The sequence below is a fragment of the Papio anubis genome, chromosome 11, assembly GCF_008728515.1.
Source record: "Papio anubis isolate 15944 chromosome 11, Panubis1.0, whole genome shotgun sequence".
NCBI lineage: Eukaryota > Metazoa > Chordata > Mammalia > Primates > Cercopithecidae > Papio > Papio anubis.
The window spans coordinates 29,951,739-29,970,476 of NC_044986.1; the positions used below are offsets into that span (position 1 = coordinate 29,951,739).

The 18,738-nt window shown below is 55.5% G+C and overlaps 3 protein-coding genes across 14 annotated transcripts in view; 2 read left to right on the top strand and 1 right to left on the bottom strand.

Annotated features, from left to right (window-relative positions):
• Window positions 1–5,548, top strand: CALHM1 (calcium homeostasis modulator 1). Its single transcript, XM_003904216.5, has 2 exons — window positions 1–760; window positions 3,203–5,548. The coding sequence occupies exons 1-2, from the start codon at window positions 209–211 to the stop codon at window positions 3,686–3,688; spliced, it is 1,038 nt and encodes a 345-aa protein (XP_003904265.2). The 5' UTR covers window positions 1–208; the 3' UTR covers window positions 3,689–5,548.
• A 1,081-nt stretch (window positions 5,549–6,629) lies between these two features.
• CALHM2 (calcium homeostasis modulator family member 2) lies at window positions 6,630–12,629 on the top strand. Of its 7 annotated transcripts, none has more exons than XM_017944289.3 (4): window positions 6,630–7,263; window positions 7,669–8,328; window positions 9,311–10,023; window positions 11,854–12,629. In XM_017944289.3, exons 3-4 carry the CDS (start codon window positions 9,469–9,471, stop codon window positions 12,268–12,270), a joined length of 972 nt encoding a protein of 323 aa, XP_017799778.1. In that variant the 5' UTR covers window positions 6,630–7,263; window positions 7,669–8,328; window positions 9,311–9,468; the 3' UTR covers window positions 12,271–12,629. The 7 variants fall into 7 exon arrangements, with proteins under 7 accessions (XP_017799778.1, XP_021799340.1, XP_017799780.1 ...); XM_021943648.2 differs by having other exon boundaries at window positions 7,672–8,328; XM_017944291.3 differs by having other exon boundaries at window positions 8,209–8,328; window positions 8,611–10,023.
• Window positions 12,630–13,119: 490 nt separating this feature from the next.
• The window catches only part of PDCD11 (programmed cell death 11), a 53,039-nt gene continuing 47,420 nt past the window's right edge, over window positions 13,120–18,738 (bottom strand). For 4 of the 6 annotated variants that reach the window (XM_009215288.3, XM_017944287.3, XM_009215287.4 and 1 more), the window contains 7 exons: window positions 18,560–18,676; window positions 17,433–17,582; window positions 16,948–17,198; window positions 16,072–16,240; window positions 15,358–15,511; window positions 14,738–14,903; window positions 13,120–14,036 (listed from right to left, as the gene is read on the bottom strand). In XM_009215288.3, coding sequence (XP_009213552.2) covers window positions 13,865–14,036; window positions 14,738–14,903; window positions 15,358–15,511; window positions 16,072–16,240; window positions 16,948–17,198; window positions 17,433–17,582; window positions 18,560–18,676 — 1,179 coding nt within the window. In that variant the 3' untranslated portion in view covers window positions 13,120–13,864. The remainder of the gene's footprint in view (window positions 14,037–14,737; window positions 14,904–15,357; window positions 15,512–16,071; window positions 16,241–16,947; window positions 17,199–17,432; window positions 17,583–18,559; window positions 18,677–18,738) is intronic. The other 2 variants (XM_003904212.4, XM_017944286.3) reach the window with 1 other exon arrangement.

An 18,738-nucleotide genomic window follows, 5' to 3' on the forward strand; every position in this document is an offset into this window, starting at 1 on the left:
ATTGGTCAATCTGCACCCTCCTGGCCAGCACCTGACTAAAGATTCCTCAAAGCGACAGTGACCTCAGCCTCTGCTCTGAGCTCTGCTGGTCCCAGCCAGGAGCGCCTGAGTCATGAGGTGGGCATCCAGTGGGCAGGGTGGGCAGCAGGGGCCCTCTCGGAGGCAGCGGTGAGTTGGGAAGAAGAGGCCAGGCCCCGCAGGGGGCACGATGGACAAGTTCCGGATGATCTTCCAGTTCCTGCAGTCCAACCAGGAGTCCTTCATGAACGGCATCTGCGGCATCATGGCCCTGGCCAGTGCCCAGATGTACTCGGCCTTTGACTTTAACTGCCCCTGCCTGCCGGGCTACAATGCGGCCTACAGCGCGGGCATCCTGCTGGCGCCACCCCTGGTGCTCTTCCTGCTTGGCCTGGTCATGAACAACAACGTGTCCATGCTGGCTGAAGAGTGGAAGCGGCCGCCGGGCCGCCGGGCCAAGGACCCCGCTGTGTTGCGCTACATGTTCTGCTCCATGGCCCAGCGCGCCCTCATCGCGCCCGTCGTCTGGGTGGCCGTCACACTGCTTGACGGCAAATGCTTCCTCTGTGCCTTCTGCACTGCCGTGCCAGTGACCGCACTGGGCAATGGCAGCCTGGCACCCGGTCTACCTGCCCCTGAGCTCGCCCGCCTGCTGGCCCGGGTGCCCTGCCCTGAGATCTACGATGGCGACTGGCTGCTGGCCCGAGAGGTGGCTGTGCGCTATCTCCGCTGCATCTCCCAGGTGAGGGGGCCGCGTGGCCTCAGGCTGGGTCTCACTGGCAGATCAAGGTCCCTCTGGGAGGGCCCTATCCCCCTACCTCTCAAAATGGGGCCTCTGCTCAGGTGGAGCTCCGAGGTGTGGGGGGCATCTTCCCAACTGAGGCTGAAGGCACAGCCATGCGTGTGCCCTCAGCCCAGGGCCATCCGGAGAACGTGCTTTGGCTCTCTCTGTCCAGAGGCTTCTGGTGAGTGGGCCTGACCCCTGTCCTGAGGTCCCCAGAGTGGACCTGCATCCCCATCCTGATCTCTGAGCTTGGAAGCTGGAGGAATTTGCATCCTTTCCCTCTTCCGGGCCTCGGCAGTGGTGAGGCCAGTGGGTGGCTAAGCCATTTGGGTACATTTCCCTGGCAAATGCCCCCATCTGGTGCGTCCCTGCTGGGGAGTGGGAGCTAAGGACCAAGGTGTCCTGGAAGGGGGTGCGTGGATGAGAGAGAGGCCCTGTTGGGATGTGACGGAAAGACAGGTTGGAGAGCCCATTGACAGGTCAACCAGAGCGAGGGTCCTCCCCAGCCCTGCTCCCACATCCTCTGCCCCTCCACGCTCACCCATCCAAGCCTCTATGGCCTTCTCCAACCCAGTCAGTGCTGTGTGGGGAGGACCACCCAGGCAGCCCACCCCCACAGCTGGCAGACCAGGTGCTGTCAGGGCGAGGGGCTGGGACCAGCCTGCCCTGCAAGAGCTGGAGAAACGTGCACACTCTACCCTGGCAAGTCCAGACACTCCTGGCTTCCCGCTGTAGCAGGGGCCTCTCTCCTGGGAGGCCTCCATCACCACCCAGATGGCCCTGGTGAATGTCACGCTCTGAGCATCCAGACTGAACTCTACTTCCCTCTCCTCCCAAACCTGTGCCTCCTCTCCTGTGGGCACTCATCCCATCGTCCACAGCCTCAAGGCCTTGGCAGCTGTCCCTCCACCTGACCTTTAAGCCACCACATCATAAGCTGAGTGGGCCCCAGAGGGTGCAGGCTGCCTGGCCTATACACGTTTCATTTGGCCTTCAGAGACTGAATTCTAGATCCAACTTTAGAATTCGTTGGCATGTTCTGAAAACCAGAATGGGCCAGGTACGATGTGGCTCATGTCTGTAATCCCAGCACTTTGGGAGGCCAAGGCAAGAAGATCGCTAGAGCCCAGGAGTTCAAGACCAGCCTGGGGAATATAGTGAGATCCTGTCTCCAAAAAAAAAGAAAAACATTAACCAGGCTTGGTGGCACATGCCTGTAGTCCCAGCTACTGAGGAAGCTGAAGTGGGAGGATTGCTTGAGCCTGGGAGGTCAAGGCTGCAGTGAACTGTAATTGTGCCACTGCACTCTGGCCTGGGTAACAGAGCAAGACCTGTCTCAAAACAAAACAAAACAAAACAACAAAGTATATAAAATTAAAATAAAAATCAGAATTTTTCACATAAAAATCAGATTTTCAAGTTGGAAATCCAGAAGATCCAGCCCGCATGTACTCCTGGAACAGCCTGGGGTGCCCCCAGCCTGTACACACGCTCAGTGGCTCCCCACCCTGTCTGCTCTGTCATGACTTGCCCAGCCCCATGATAGGCATCTCGGCTTGCCCTCAGCCCCAGTCCTGATCTGCCCAAATGCTTCTCTGTGCGGCTGGGGCCTGACCCTGAAGCGTGGGCTGGGGAGCGTCCTGCCCTGTGCCCTGCAGTGAGCTGACAGAGCAGAGTGGAACCAAGTGCAGGGTGCTCTTCAGCGCAGAGTTTGAGTTCTTGCCTGATTTGCCTCCATGACCCCTGAAGGCCCAGCTCGGAACCGACACAGAGGAGGTGCTCGCTTGTCACTGGTGACAATACCAGGAGCCAAAGGAGAGATTCAGGACTCAGAGGAAAATGGGCCACTATGGCCTGGTGAGATCAAGGAAGGCTTCCTGAAAGAAGAGGCACAGTAAGTGAGGGCCTATTGGCACAACAGTAATGGTTAATAGTCACTGAGCACTGGGTACCAGGCACTGAGCTAAGCTTATCACATTCAGTCCTCACAACACTCTGAGATAGGTGCTACCACCAGCTGCATTTTATAGGTGTGGAAACTGAGGCACGGAGAAGTTGAGTGCTTTGCTCCTGGTCAACTAGTAAGTAGTGGAGACAGCATTCAAACCAAGCAGCCTAACTCCAGGGTCTGCCCACTTAACTCCTGGACCCTGTGGGTGCCCCGCCAGCATGGCAGGTGCTTTACCCACATGATCTTCTTTCCATGAGGTGCACCTATCTCCATTATTCCCATTTCTATGCCCGTTTTACAGATGAGGAGATGGAGGCCAAGAGGCAAGCTCACTTGCCCAATTTGTGCTCTTTGAGCTAGAAGTGCTGGCATAGAGAGTGCTTTGGGAGTCTGAACAGGCTCGGAGGCCCAAGGACAGTGCCCCGTGACTCTCTCTCGTCTCCCCACAGGCGCTGGGCTGGTCTTTCGTGCTGCTGACCACACTGCTGGCATTCGTGGTGCGCTCTGTGCGGCCCTGCTTCACACAGGTCGCCTTCCTCAAGAGCAAGTACTGGTCCCACTATATCGACATTGAGCGCAAGCTCTTCGACGAGACGTGCACGGAGCACGCCAAGGCCTTCGCCAAGGTCTGCATCCAGCAGTTCTTCGAGGCCATGAACCATGACCTGGAGCTGGGTCACACCCACGGGACACTGGCCACGGCCCCTGCTTCCGCGGCTGCCCCCACACCCCCCGATGGTGCGGAGGAGGAAAGGGAGAAGCTGCGTGGCATCACGGATCAAGGCACCATGAACAGGCTACTCACAAGCTGGCACAAATGCAAACCACCTCTGCAGCTGGGCAGGGAGGAGCCACTGCTGATGGGCAACGGCTGGGCTGGGGGCGGGCCCCGGCCTCCGCGCAAGGAGGTGGCCACCTACTTTAGCAAAGTATGAGGCGTGGCCAGCTGAAGAGGCAGGAATGGGGATCTGAGCCCACAGCCTCTCCCACCCCCAAACCAGGTGGAAAAATGAAGGGTTTCAGTACTGGGCAGTAGTCCCCTAGGCAGATCCACACTCCCTAGCACTCGCCTGCCCATCGGAGGCAGGACATTTGGAACTGCAAGAGGATTTGATACCTTCAACTGTGACACTGCCCTGGATGGCCCTAGGGCAGTGGGCCCATGAGCAGTATTAGTCTAAAGGGGTCGGAACTGTCATAGCGGGTACAGGGACCGATGGCTCCCCTCTGCCCATCCCTTCCCAGGCTGATGTTCACCGTCTCCTCCCAGGTTTGACAGACATCCCTGCCCTTGGGTTCATTCTCTTCTGTGGCTTTTCAAGGCCTCTCTTCCTTTACGCTCAGGGCTCGGGGAGTGGGAATCATCCCAGCGTCTCATGAAGTGGGAGCCCTCTGATTTGGGCAAGTATGTCCTAGGTGAGACTGTGTGGGCCGGGGTGGGTCCATAAGGACATGGCACATAGCCCACCTGGGGTGACAGGCGATGAGACAAGATGTCAGAAGCTAGGTTCACATGGAAGAGGCCAGAGTGTGTGGTCACCATGGGGGTCACGTGACAATTGTCCCGGTGGACTGAGTGTTTATTCAGCACCAAGCACAAAAGTCCTCCTGTAGAGGGGTCTTTGAAAACCACCCTAATACCCCCCTCACATCCAGGTCTCAGGGGGAAATCAGACCATCCCCAAGGCTTGAGAAGTTAGACACAGAAGCTGAAGTCTCTCCATTTTTCTTAAAGACCCACCTCTTGGGGATGAAGTTCTAAGAGGCTAAGAGGAGTTCCGAGGCTGTAGCCCAGGTGGGATGAGCGGGGAGGACAGCAGCATTAAACAGAAAGCAGCTCAGATTCCAGAGTGAGACAGAATTGGGTCAAATGCTGTCTCTACCACTCACAAACACTGTCCCTGGGCCAGCTGCATCAATGCCTGTGCCTTAGTTTCTTCATCTATACAATGAGGATGAGCCCCACCCGCCCCCATCATGGGGTTGCTATGTGTAAAAGCAAATGGCACATGGTAGGCACCCAGCACAGGGTGGCTAATGTATTTGTTGATTTCTGAACCCAGGGACTTCTGTCCTCCTCCCCTGGGCAGGGATGAGAGACAGTAACACAAATACTCAAGCTTCCATCTTGTTGAGGAGGAAGAAACAGAGGTACAGATAGGTTTCTCAGCACCGCCCTCAGCTCTGAGACATAAGTCCCAAGCATCTAAGAATTGATTTTGATCTTGGCATGATTCCATCCTTTTTTATCCATCCTTCCCTCTATTCCCACTTCTGGGGTCCAGTTTCCCTCCTCTTAATTCTTTGGGAGGAGCTGCTCAGATCTTCATGGGCCAAGGTGGGCTGAGAGGGCCCTTCCAGGAGGTAGGAGTTGGTCTGGGCCCTAAAGTCAGGGAGGATTAGGATGAGCAAAAACAAGGTGCATCTTGGTGGATGAGGGCGCTTCCAGTGTGAAGAGAAGGTCCGGAGGTATCAGGAGGTACGAATGTGAAGGACAGCAAAGCTTTGGGTCAGGCACACGTGGGTTCAAATACCAGCACTGTAGGACTTGTGGCAAGTCACCCAGCCACTCTAAGCCTCAGTGTGTCTGTCTATAAAATGGATATTAGAAGACCTGCTTGGCCGGGCGTGGTGGCTCATGCCTGTAATCCCAGCACTTGGGAGGCCAAGGAGGGAGGATCACTTGAGACTGGGAGTTGGAGACCAGCCTGGGCAACATAGCAAGACTCTGACTCTATATTATAATAATAATAATAATAATAATAATAAGAAGAAGAAGAAGAAGAAGAAGAAGAAGAAGAAGAAGAAAAGTCTTCTTTTTCAGACCCGGGCTCAGCACGGGTCTGATGACACCCTCCCCTGACCCTTGCGGGGTCTCCTTCTGTAGCTTTTGCCCCACGAGGGTCAAGTATGTGGGGTGCTCTTGAAACTGTCATGGGGGGAAGGTCTAGGTCAGATTTATAACTTTTTTTTTTTTTTTTTTTGAGACGGAGTCTTGCTCTGTGGCCCAGGCTGGAATGCAGTGGCCGGATCTCAGCTCACTGCAAGCTCCGCCTCCCGGGTTCACGCCATTCTCCTGCCTCAGCCTCCCAAGTAGCTGGGACTACAGGCCCCCGCCACCTCGTCCGGCTAGTTTTTTTGTATTTTTTAGTAGAGACGGGGTTTCACCGTGTTAGCCAGGATGGTCTCGATCTCCTGACCTCGTGATCCGCCCGTCTCGTCCTCCCAAAGTGCTGGGATTACAGGCTTGAGCCACCGCGTCCGGCCTTTTTTAAAATTAAAAAAAAAATTTTTTTTTAAAGACCTGCTTTTCAGGATTGTGGTGAGGATAAAGGAAGATAACTTTTAGGGAAGGATCTGGGACTGTGTTTAGCACATGCTGGGATCTGAAACAAGCAAATAAACAAGCAAGCAAACCCCAGTACCTTTTCTTTCCTTCCTACATATGGTTAAGCCCAGCTTAGGGAGGCCATCGGGTCACTCAGCAGCTCCACCATGATGGAACCACGTGCACTGCAGAGCTGACAGGTGTCGGAGGTCCTCTCCCTCCGTGCTAAGGGTCATCTAGCTTGTCCATAGACTCTCTTCTGCAGCATTCCTGACCCGTGACGCTTCAGCCCGCATCTTGACCACTTTTAGATACAGGCTGGGCAGCTCTGATTAGTACAAAGGGCTTCCTTCAGAAACCTGCCTCCTTGTAACTTCCACCCACCAGTTGAAGCTCTGCCTGCAGGCCCCGGAGAATCTCTAGGTTCCTGAATTCAACCCTCAGCCCTCCAGGGATCCGAAGCAGGTCCCGGGGAGTTAGCTGACTATGGGTCAAAGAGCCAGCACTGGGGATGGCTTGTCCAGTCAATGATCCGACCGCTCTGAGGGAGAAGGGCCAGAAGAGGGTGGGGCCCTGGCCCTGAGCATCCTGCAGGGCTCAGCAAGGGTCTGACGGCACCCTCCCCTGACCCTTGCGGGGTCTCCTTCGGTAGCTTCTGCCCCGCGGGGGTCAAGTACGTGCGGTGCTCTTGAAACTGTCATGGGGGAAGGTCTAGGTCAGATCTCCCCAGTGCCTCCACACCCCCAAGTGGCCCTCCCGACTGGTCCCACTGGTGTGGAGCCCGGCTGGGTCCCGGTCTGGGCCGAGGGCGGAGAGCCAGCACCGCCCAGGGAGCGCGAGCAGCGGGTCGGTGGGACGCGCTGCAGCTGCAGAACAGGCACCTCAACTTCCTCTGGGCTCTTCTCTCGCGCCGCCCGCCCTCGGGGCCCGCCCTCCTCTGCCTGGTGGCGCCGGGAGGCTGTTTTTCCACTCACTGGCGCGCAGACTCCATCCCACTGTTTTCTTCTCTCTTTTCTGGAGTTAGATTAGTCTGAAGCCGCCACCAGCCCCAGGCCCCCGTGCAGAAGAAAAGCAGGAGGGAGTGGCGGAGGCTGCTGCTGCCCTGCGCCTTCCTCCCGGAGGCCACTTGGAGAGTCCAGCCCCGCGGAGGCCATGGCCACAAGTGCCCACAGCTGGCCCCAGGTAAGGAAGAGGCCCTCCCTGGGGTGTGCCAGCTGTCAGGGGAGCATGGTGGAGCCGGTCCCACGCTGCCCAGAGGGAGAGAGGCCCCTAGCTGAGGTTCCCTCCACCCGGTTGAACAGGGAGCAGTCCTCCCCTCCCCGAGCCGCCAGTCTCCTGTCGTCACTGATGTTGGAGGAGGTCCCACTAGGGGTCTGGATGTGACCCATCCTTGGTCTGGGGGCAGTGGTCTCACAGGACGACCTGACCCATCCTCTGCTCACCACCCACCCTGTGCAGGTATCTTGTACCCCAGTTTGAGCCAGTTTATGAACCCAGAGCCTCCACAGGGAGCTAATTAGAAGCCTAGAAGCCAAGAAGGGAAAAGGATGGGGCAGACGGGACTGACTTTAACCCATTCTTCCCCAGCAGTGACGCAAACTGCCTTTCCCAGGAAGTTAGACTGGAAGCTCCAGGCTGTGAAGTGGGGGAAGAATCAGACTCCTCCTCCTCCTCTTCCTTCTGTTGTTGCTCCTGGTCCTCCTCCTCCAGCTTCTCCTTTTCTTGGAGCCCACGTGGCCACATGGCTCTGCCTGATCCCATCTGGCAGCCTTCCTTGGCAGGGACGGAAGGGCTGATCTAGAAGGGGTGATCCCTCCATGAAGCATGGAAGGGAACAGGGCCAGGTCCCTCCCTGTCTGCCGTTCACCCCATCCCTCTACTCCCTGGCTTCCTCTGACCTGGGGAGTTTTGTTTTTCACCCTCCAGATGGGGAGGATATGGGGCCACACCCTGGCCTGTCTCTCAGGCTTGTGTGGGTGGAGGCTAGGAAGGGAGCTGGGCTAAACTTCGCTGTTGCCCGAGGCCATGGCCACTTCCCGGCAGGTTGCCAGCGTCACTGCAGCCCAGACCAAGGCAGAATAATCTCCAGATGAGCTGGTGGCACCGCTGAACCTTTGCTCTTACCAGGGCTTCCTGTTGCTGGCAGGCGGGGTGGAGCGGGGCTGCTGGGAGGCTGCTGGATAGGAGAGGGGGTCACGGCTGCGGAAGAGGAGGTTCTTCGGGACACTCGCGGATGGACACGGCAAGGTCAGTAGGAGACAGAAAAAAGAGGGTTCACTTAGCACAGAATCACCCTTGTCCACTTCCCAAGTCTCCTTAGGTTGTGGTTAGAGGTCCTGCTGGGGCACCTCTGTATTTGTTTGGCCTCAGCAAGGCACTTTATCCTCTTCAGGTCTCAGTTCCCTGAGCTTTGCGGGCAGGAGAATCGTCCCCCACCCCAAAGACAAGATAGGGTGGGAGAGATGGAGAGTTTCACACAGAGCACAATCAGGCATCTTTTATTCTTTCCTTTCCCTCCAACATCCCTAGGAAAGAGCAAGGGTCAGGATGATTTATTCTCTTTTCACTGATGAGGAAACTGAGGCCCAGAGAAAAGTCATGAAGCGTGATCAGAACCTGAGGTCTCCAAAAAGATAAGGTCCTTGCGAACTCCAGGGATTCTGGCGTCTTGCCATGCCCACCCCAGCCCACACGGCAGGATCCTGTCCAAGTCCCTTATCCACCCGGACACTCACTCTAGCTTTTACACCCTCAAGGCTGAGGCCCTGAGGACACGCCGCGGATCCAAGGAGTCCGTGGCCCCTCCGCTAATGTGTGCCACCTGGATTCCCACAGGGAAAGCCAGTCAGTGCCACACATGCACTAGCACCATGGGCCACCCCCAAGCCCTACCCCAAGAGAAGCTCATGGTGGCAAAAAGAACCTAAGCATTTGAGGCAGGTCAGCCAAGCTTGAATCTCAGTCTGCCTCTCATCTGTGACCCTGGCGAGTCACTCGTCCTCGGGAAGCCTTCACTTTCCTTAGGGCACGGCGGGCACACAGCTCGACGTGGGACTGTGAGGATGGGAAATGAGGGGTGCCAAGTGCCCTGGAGAAACTCAATGAACAGTGGCAACTGTCACTTCCCAGGGCCCTGTACTCCTTCCTTTCTCCCCAGCCTGGCCACACTAGCGTCTTCTTCAACTCCCGGTTTTCAGAGGGAAACACTTATCAGTCATCTGCTCCACAGGAAACACCAGGTCAACCACAGTTGGGGATAAAATAGCACAACCACACCCTGCCGTCCGGTGTCTCCCAGCCTGCGCCCCTTCCTAGTACCACCAGCAACTGTCAATCCCATCTCCTCCTGCCTCCTCTCCTGCAATCCACCCCGCCACGACTGTCACCATGGCAGCCCTGATCGCAGAGAACTTCCGCTTCCTGTCACTCTTCTTCAAGAGCAAGGATGTGATGATTTTTAACGGGCTAGTGGCACTGGGCACGGTGGGCAGCCAGGAGCTGTTCTCTGTGGTGGCCTTCCACTGCCCCTGCTCACCGGCCCGGAACTACCTGTACGGGCTGGCGGCCATTGGCGTGCCCGCCCTGGTGCTCTTTATCATTGGTATCATCCTCAACAACCACACCTGGAACCTTGTGGCCGAATGCCAGCACCGGAGGACCAAGAACTGCTCTGCTGCCCCCACCTTCCTCCTCCTAAGCTCCATCCTGGGCCGTGCGGCTGTGGCCCCTGTCACCTGGTCTGTCATCTCCCTGCTGCGTGGTGAGGCTTATGTCTGTGCTCTCAGCGAGTTCGTAGACCCTTCCTCACTCACGGCCAGGGAAGAGCACTTCCCATCAGCCCACGCTACCGAAATCCTGGCCAGGTTCCCCTGCAAGGAGAACCCTGACAACCTGTCAGACTTCCGGGAGGAGGTCAGCCGCAGGCTCAGGTATGAGTCCCAGGTAAGGAGCTGTGCAAAGGGAAGGTCCTCTTCCCTAGTGGTGGCTGGTGGGAGGTCCGGGGATGGCCTAGTGCTGAAACTGGAGTTGGTCCTCAGGGGCTGAGGTCTGTGGGAAAGCACTAGGTATCAGGGCTGGTTAACAGGTGCGTGATGGGGCAAGGGCTATTTCCAGACACAAATAAGAGTTTAATCAATTTTTTTTTTTTTTTTTACTGTAAATCTCACTTGTATATGACAAAATTAGTTTTAAACATTAAAGGAACATTCTTCTGGCTCAGTCCGGGCCTTAATTCCAATCACAGATAAGCCCCTTACCCCAGCCAGATTGAGCGTGGACCCCCGCAAGCCACCCCAGAAACATCTGTGATGGGCCCTTGACAGTGGAGTGTGGCTGGCTCTGGAGATGAACACATTCCTATCCCAGGGAGGGCCCAGTCCAAGCACTGAGTCAGCCTCAAGTGTTGCTGACTTAAGGGGAGTCCCTTGGGTCAGGATGGAGTGTTGAGTCAGGAGATGCAGTTGCTGTCCTGAGCCTTAGCTGGGCTCTGAAGGAGAGGAGGTTGGTCAAGGGACAGAAGGCAAGGGAAGAGAACTGGGGAGTAGCAGAAAATCTCAGCTGCAAGGGTCAACTTAGAGAAGCAGGGGGTGAGGGAGAGATAGGAAGGAGAACAGGTTTCTTTTCTTTTTTTTTTTTTTTTGAGATGGAGTCTCATTGTTGTCGCCAGGCTAGAGAGCAGTGGTGCGATCTCAGCTCACCGCAACCTCCGTCTTCCGGGTTCACGCAATTCTGCCTCAGCCTCCCGAGTAGCTGGGATTACAGGCACGCAGCCACCATGCCCAGCTAATTTTTGTATTTTTAGTAGAGACAGGGTTTTGCCATGTTGGCCAGGCTGGTCTCAAACTCCTGACCTCAAGGGAGCACAGGTTTTCTAAAAGGTTTCTTCTCTGGGTAAATAAGATATAAACAGAGGCCAGGCGCAGTGGCTCACACCTGTAATCCCAGCACTTTGGGAGGCCAAGGCGAGTGAACCACTGGAGGTCAGGAGTTCGAGACCAGCCTGGCCAATATGGTAAAACCCTGTCTCTACTAAAAATGGAAAAATTAGCCAGGCGTGGTGGCAGGAACCTGTAATCTCAGTTACTTGGGAGGCTGAGGCAGGAGAATTGCTCGAACCCGGGAGGTGGCGGCTGCAGTGAGCCGAGATCACGCCACTGTACTGCAGCCTGGGCAACAAAGCAAGACTCCATCTCAAAAAAAAAAAAAAAGAAAAAGAAACATAAAGAGAGAAAAGGTTGGAGACAGCACCAGAGCTGGAAGATGGTAGACAAAGAAATGATACTTATTTGATGCTGATCAAATGCCCCCAGGTCTCTGTACAGGAGCAAATGGTGAAATAAGGATGACCTTGCCTGTCCTTGCCCTCCAAGTGTTTCAGACAAGCACGTGTGACCTCCAAACAAGGCAGATGGTGATGAAAGGAACCAGGCCACAGGGGATTCAGGGAAGGCACACGTGCTCCCAGAGGGGCCTTTGAAGGCTTCCCAGAGGAGACATCTGAGCTGAGCCTGGCAGGTTGAGCTGGGTTTTGATGGCATGAGATGATGGCAGGGGAAGGAGGTGCTCTTAAGGTAGCAGGGGTGGCAGCAGAAAACAGGCTAAGTCTAAGAGCAACTACAGCTTGAGTTAAAGGGGGTAAGCAAGCGATGGAATCACAGCCACAAGGACCTGCTTCCCTTATACAAGCGGAACTTGCTCCTTCTCCATTTGCTCTGGGGGGTAGGGCTCAGGCAGTTCCTTGCCCCTCCTGAACTGTGCCCATTCTCTGGCCAGCTCTTTGGGTGGCTGCTCATTGGCGTGGTGGCCATCCTGGTGTTCCTGACCAAATGCCTCAAGCATTACTGCTCACCACTCAGCTACCGCCAGGAGGCCTACTGGGCGCAGTACCGCGCCAATGAGGACCAGCTGTTCCAGCGCACGGCCGAGGTGCACTCTCGGGTGCTGGCTGCCAACAATGTGCGCCGCTTCTTTGGCTTCGTGGCGCTCAACAAGGATGATGAGGAGCTGGTTGCCAACTTCCCAGTGGAAGGCACGCAGCCGCGGCCACAGTGGAATGCCATCACCGGTGTCTACTTGTACCGTGAGAACCAGGGCCTCCCACTCTACAGCCGCCTGCACAAGTGGGCCCAGGGTCTGGCAGGCAACGGCGCGGCCCCTGACAACGTAGAGATGGCCCTGCTCGCCTCCTAAGGAGCTGCTTCTCATGCTCTTTGTAAATGGCACTACTTGGTCCCAAACTGAACCCCACTGCTTGCTCACATCCGTTATCAGAAGAGGATTTTTTAAAAACCGTTTTGGCCAGGGGAAAGGACCACAAGGCAATCTGTGGTGTGGAGAGACCCAGTAGACAATGGAAGCCCCAGCCAGCAGGGCCAGGTGACAGTGAAGCTCACCAGTGGGCTCCTTTATGGTACTTTGCGCAGTTAACGTGTCTAGCTGCAAAGATGTGCCTAACGCAGCAATGCACCACTGGGAAGCGGCCTCCAGTGCAGCCTCTGGCCTTATTTTATATATTTAAATTTTTGATAAAGCTGTTCTTACTAAAAGGAGTAGTCTGGTGTCTGTGTGATTGAATGGGCACGCCACAGCAGGCTGGTGGTCATGGGGCCAGGCCCAAATCCTATGCCGTGTTAGGGAAGGGGGCAGGACTAAAATGGCCCACAGGGTGGCAGCGGTGCAGGGAGTGCCAGGGGTTCAACACAGGGGAAGGCCCTGGGGCTGATGATCTCTTTGCAGTTGGGTTCCATTATCTGATTTGGTGTGGGGAACAGATGAAGCCTGGCCTATCTCAGAAGGAAACACAGTCTGAAATTTCACGAGTCAGAAGATTCCGTGCTCAGTGGGCAGGCCCAGAACTAGCTCTTGTAACCTAGTGCTCATGCCCAAGAAGCAGGCCAGCCCCAGCTTCTCCTTCCTCCCATCCCTGCCCGCCACCCCCACCACCTCTAAAACCTTTGGATGCTCTCCCTTGGCCCTGTCCGGCTTCCTGGCATATGACTCAGTCATTTCCCACGGAAAAGCTCTCAAGACACTTAAAGCTCTGCCAGAGAAAACTTTTAATTCCCTCAGGACCAAGCCAAAAAAGAACTGGCTTCAACAACTAGCTAGGTCTGTGCTGGCCTCCAAGACCTTGAATAGCCCAGATATGGAGAGGTTAGGTAATGTGGCCATGGTGGGCGTGGCATGAGATATCATCAGTTCACGCCAACACCCGTGGCTTTCCTCAGCAGCCCAGGTTTCTCCATTTTCTCCTCTGGGCTCTGAATATGTCCTCCTGTCCCAGACTCACAGCCTCCACTAAAGGGCAGAAGGTACCAGTGGGGCTGAGGCTAAAGGAACACCCAGAGACTCCAAGATAGGAGGGGAGGGCCACTCCCTGGAGCCTACTGACCCCCTCTGGCTGGACTGACAGCCTGCCAGGGACAAAGCAGGATCCTGACCACAAGACCCTCGGGAGTAGCCCCTCCACTCTTGCTCCCCAGAGGACTCCCCTGGAAGAGGGACCCTCAGCTTTTCTGGGAATCCAGGGGCCTGCTGCCCGCAATCCCCAAGCGGCCTCAGATAAGGAAAAAGATAACAAGTTGGTACTGAAAATAAAGCAAGCAAAGAGGAATTAAAAACAATCTCAAATTCCTTTTCATCCTGACAGGATTCCCCCAAGGGTGCTGCAGAAAAAGCAGCATTTAAATAGCGTCCTGAAGCAACAGTCTTCCAAGTGCCCAGGCACTCGAGATGGAGCCGGGCTGGCCCACTGCTGACAGTGTCCAGCGGAGCCGGCCTGCCACTAGTCCTCCAGCACTGAGCTCTTGGCCTCCACATACTCCAGGGCCTTGGCCTTGACTGCCTGCACATCCTTCTCTGTGCCATGCTGCTTCTCGTAGTCCAGGTAGCGCTTGAAGAAGAACTTCATTCTCTTGGGGGCCAAGCTCAGATGAATGACCCGCTCAAAGATGTCTCTGTTGAGGAAAAGCAGAGCAGCATTTGCCTCTCAGTACCAGGCCACATGCTTCCTGGCGAGCACTCACCCACTTGCTCTCAGCCCTGGAACCAGGACCCTCTCCCATCCAAGACTCCCACTTCTACCATTATCCTTATTAATCCATGATGAATTCCCATGATGCCCTAGGGAGAGGCACTATCACCCTCATCTTCCAGATGAGCAGACGGACACCCAGAGGTAAGGGACTTCCCTGCCTAAAGCCACACAGTGATCAGGACAAAGCTACTGGGATGGGGGACACAACAGTGAGACACATACATAATGAGCTTTTCTAGGAGAAAAGCTCAGCTCACTGAAGGGCTTGGGGGAGGCACCTGTTTTTTGGACCTCAGTCTACTCATCTCTAAACCCTCCCTGTCTTGTGGAGATGCTGGGGTCAAAAGCAAGAGAATGCCTGTGAAAGTGGTCTACAATGAGAGCCAGGAACAGTTAATTATGAGAGAAACTCGAGTCTCTTGACCAGGCTACCTCCTACCAATGCCGACCTTTGAGGCAGAAAGAAAAGTTGAAGAAGTGAATGTCACTGGGCCTAAGGCATCACGTCAAGCTGGTTTTCTAGATCAAGTAAGAGGGCTGGGATGCTGAGAGCTGCTGTGGGACCAGTGCCTACCACGCCCTCCCCTGAGGAACTCGGCCTTGGCCGGCTGCCCCACTCACCGGACGGCCTTCTGGCTGCCGTGCTTGATGGTCATGTCAATGTAGACTGACCAGACATCTGTGCGCTTTGGGTAGGTGCTCAGCGTGTTCTCAAAAATGGCTTTGGCTCGCTCTGCATCCCCCAGCTGAAACTCAAGCTGGGCAAACTTGGCAATGACATCCACATCTGCAGGGAGAGGACGACGGCTCAGAGACCCAACAAGCAGACAGCCCGCCTCACCACAACACCGTGTTCCGCAGGGTCAGCATGAGCCTGCCTCCCTGCTCTTGGGTCCCAAGACCCAGGCTGTGACAAGAGGGACAAAGCCCCAAAAGGAAGGTGGGGTGGGTTTGGGGCCAAATACACAGATGGGCACTGCAGATACACCACTCTCTGGGCACAGAAGAGATGGGGGATCCCAAGGGCAACAGAACTAGTGCTAACTGCATTTTGTTCCTCCATCTTTTGGAGCCTGGCATTTGAAATGTAACATGCACTGTTATGCTCAGGGGCACAAAATTGACAGGCAAGAAGAAAGCCCTCATAAGGCTCTCCTGACTTAGAATAAGCAATGCCAGGGCCAATCCCTACTCCGATCTTGGAGTGCTCATGGGCTTAGGAGCTGGGAATGAGCACTCACGCTCCTTGCTGGGCAGGCACTCCAGGGCTCGCTGCAGCACGCGGTGACTGGCCTCAGCCTGGCTCCTCCGCAGAAGGAAGGCACCGTATTTGATCCACACAGCTTTCTCCTGCCGGAAACGCTTCAGCATCCGGTTGTAGAGTTCACCAGCTTCCTGTGGGAAAAGACAAGGCATGCTAAGGAGAGGGTGATATTACAGAGGGGACAAGACAGACGAGCAGCAACACTCACAAGAAGCTAGACTTGGGGCTCCCAGACACACTCTCAAGGCCTAATGCTACAGACCTGAGAGGAGCAGGAGGGAGGCTCAGAGAAGAGCACAGTGGACAGGGGAGTCCCTGCTGATCCACACCCACAGGAGGGCGGTCCTAGCCTAGGAGAACATGAGAATGACAAGCGGGAGGGAGAGACGCCAGAGCGGATGCTGGGCCGGGACGTCCCCTTCTGTCTGTGGTGCCCTGCCAGCAGCCCAAGGCAGACACACCAGGGGTCCACTGCCCCTTCGCTTCCAAAGCCACTCTCCCTCACCTTGACCCCGTAGGCCTGAAGAAGAGGTGAGGGAAATGACTTCTCTTACTTGGAAGATGGGGAAATTGGGGCCCCGATGTTCGGTGGCAAGCCCAGAGCAGGACTGGACCCAGAACCCCAGGGGCTCTTCCCTGAGACTGTGGCCCCTGGGACTCCCAGGAGTTCATGTGTGGCCCAGCCTCCTACCTGGAATTTCTCTGACTTGGCGTAGATGTCAGCCAGGTGGAGAAAGACTTTGAGAGGCTCATTGTACTGCACGGCTCGCTCGAAGACCTTGGTCAGGGACTCCTGAGAGCCATACATGTTCTCCAGGTTCAGCAGAGCCACCCACACGTTCAGCTTCTCCTGCTCCTCTCTGGAGGGAGAGCAGTCAGCACATGAGCTCCACAAAAGACCAGTGAGCCTCCCGCCCCATCCGGGGAGACCCAGGAACCATCTCCCCCTCCCAGGCTCTGTGTCCTCAGATTCCACCCCAAATGCAGACTCTTAAAAGGCTGTGTCCCCACCACAGCTCCCACAGTATTAGGAACCCCTGCTCCCACCCCAATGGCTGGGTCTGAGGCTCTCCTGGATTCTGCCTCCATTCCTGGAAAGGATGCCCACCAGATCCCAAACAGGCCTGAGGTTTGGGCTGGACACAGTGTCCTGGGTCTGATTCTCTCTTCAAACTAAGAGGATGAAGCAAAGGACTGCCTTCCCTCTTCATCAGACCTCAAAAACTCCCTCTCTGTTTGGAAAACCACCTACAGGGATCTCCCCCAGGTATGTAGTGAGCTCTTTTCTTACTGTGCTTCTGCTCAAACTGGTTCCCTCACATAAGTGTACAGACTCTTGTGAAGGTTAACCTTAGCAGTTTCAGAGAAGAGGACTATAAAATATAAATGAGTGGATCTGTTTCACAGATGGCCACACCTATGGCAGAAAGCCTGGGGACCCATGGGCCCCTGGTGGCAGCCACCCAAAACGCTGCTGGCCTGCCTAGGAGGAACTACCCCACAGGCTGAGACACCGCCCAGCCCAGAACGTGCGGAGACACAGTGTTCCCTGGGGCAAAGCTGAGACCTGAAGGAGATGGTCTTAAGGGCCCTCTCGGCCACGGCACGGGCCTTCTCGATCTCCGTGGCCTGCAGGTGGAAAGCCATGTACTGCAGCCACAGAATGGAGCTGTTGGGGGAGCTGAGCACTAGTCGGTCAAAATCATCCGCAGACTCTGGCTGCCGCCCAGGATCCATCAGCGCCTCCTCAATGCGGGACAGCTCCTTCTCTGCCTTCTGCTTCTCCAACTCCCTTTCTTTCTTGCTTTTCTTTTTCTGCTATGGAAGGCAGAAACACAGTGAATCATCTGCTCCTCAAGGCCTAGGGGAGGGCTGTGGTAGAAGCCACGAGCTGGCTGGGCAGCCCAGGGCTCTATATTCTCCCCCTGGCCTGGGAATGGCCGCTGCCCCCTCCCCTACCCACCCAGGAAGACATCCAGCCTAGGAACAGAGCACAAGAGACTGACACCAAGGGGTCCCTGCAAAAAGGACATGCCCTGCAAAATACAGCACCGTGGCTTGGTGTGGCTTCTCATCCTCCTCGCTGTCTGAGCTCTCCGCTAGAGGTGGCAAGGCCGGGGCCAGAGAGTCTAGTCCCACATTCCAAGCGAAGCCTGAGGACAGCTGCAGCCGGGGCACTTCTGCGGGCTTGGTTTGCTTCTCCTGGAGGAACACAGAGGTGCTGAGGAAAGCACCTGGCTTAGGCTGCTCCCTGTTTCCCCGCCCCAGCCCACCTGGAGGAGCACAGACTCCTCACTAAGCCCAGAGACCCTTCCTCTCCTCTCCTCTCCTCCCAGGCCATGCCAGGCCCCAGCCCACTGGGGCAACGTTATAGCAGTGACATAAACGTTTAAGTAAATACATTTGTTTAGGTAACAAAATTTTCACACACACACATGCATATGCATACCCGTATATAAAATAACAATAGAAGCCAGGAGTGGTGGCTCATGCCTGTAACCCTAGCACTTTTAAGAAGCTGAGGTGGCTGATCATTTGAAGTCAGGAGTTCAAGACCAGCCTGGCCAACATGGCGAAATCCCCTCTCTACTAAAAATACAAAAATTAGCCAGGCATGGTGGAGCATACCTGCAGTCTCAGCTACTCGGGAGGCTGAGGCATGAGAATTACTTGAACCCAGGAGGCAGAGGTTGCAGTGAGCTGAGTGCACACCACTGCACTCCAGCCTGGGTGACAGAGCGAGACTCTGTCTCAAAATAATAAAAACAAAAATAACAGTAGAGCTGGGACAGAGATATGACAAGAATTCTGAGGGTGGCAGGGAGGCCCTGCCCAAACAGGTATGAGCCATCCCATACCCAGTCCTCTCAGCCCAGGTATTACTATTCTCATCTTTTGGAGGATACAGGCTCAGAACAACTCAGCCTCCTCTTTATCTGCCCAGCCTCCTAATTTAATTCAGTTCCACCCAATAAACATTCCTTAGAATTTATTTTATGCAACCTTCTCTGGGTAAAAAGGGTCCCTTGTCCTCAAGTTGCTTATGGTCAACGGAGGCAACTGACAGCCCCCACTTTCATATTTTATAGGAAGTGAAGTAAAAGAGGACGAGGCGGAGGACAGCCCAGCTCTTCCCTTGCCTGGAACAGCCTTTCCCCTCCCTGCGACATTGCCCTCACCTTGCGCAGCACATTCGTCTCTTCTGCCTCCTCTTTTCCCTCCCGATAGTACACGTCCATAAGGCTGTCGTCCTCCTCTGACGGGCTGGCTTTCTTTGGCTTCTTGCTCACTCTTTCCTGAGAGGCCAGGTGGAAGAATGCCTGGGAGCATCCTCCTGCAGCCCCAGGCGACACCCTCC

What these genes read in the sequence shown, in the direction of transcription:
- CALHM1 (XM_003904216.5), top strand. Translation starts at nt 209, where the DNA reads ATGGACAAGTTCCGGATGATCTTCCAGTTCCTGCAGTCCAACCAGGAG. An exon ending in ATCTCCGCTGCATCTCCCAG is followed by an intron (nt 761 to 3,202) that starts GTGAGGGGGCCG and finishes GTCTCCCCACAG; the next exon opens with GCGCTGGGCTGGTCTTTCGT.
- CALHM2 (XM_017944289.3), top strand. Translation starts at nt 9,469, where the DNA reads ATGGCAGCCCTGATCGCAGAGAACTTCCGCTTCCTGTCACTCTTCTTC. An exon ending in GGCTCAGGTATGAGTCCCAG is followed by an intron (nt 10,024 to 11,853) that starts GTAAGGAGCTGT and finishes TTCTCTGGCCAG; the next exon opens with CTCTTTGGGTGGCTGCTCAT.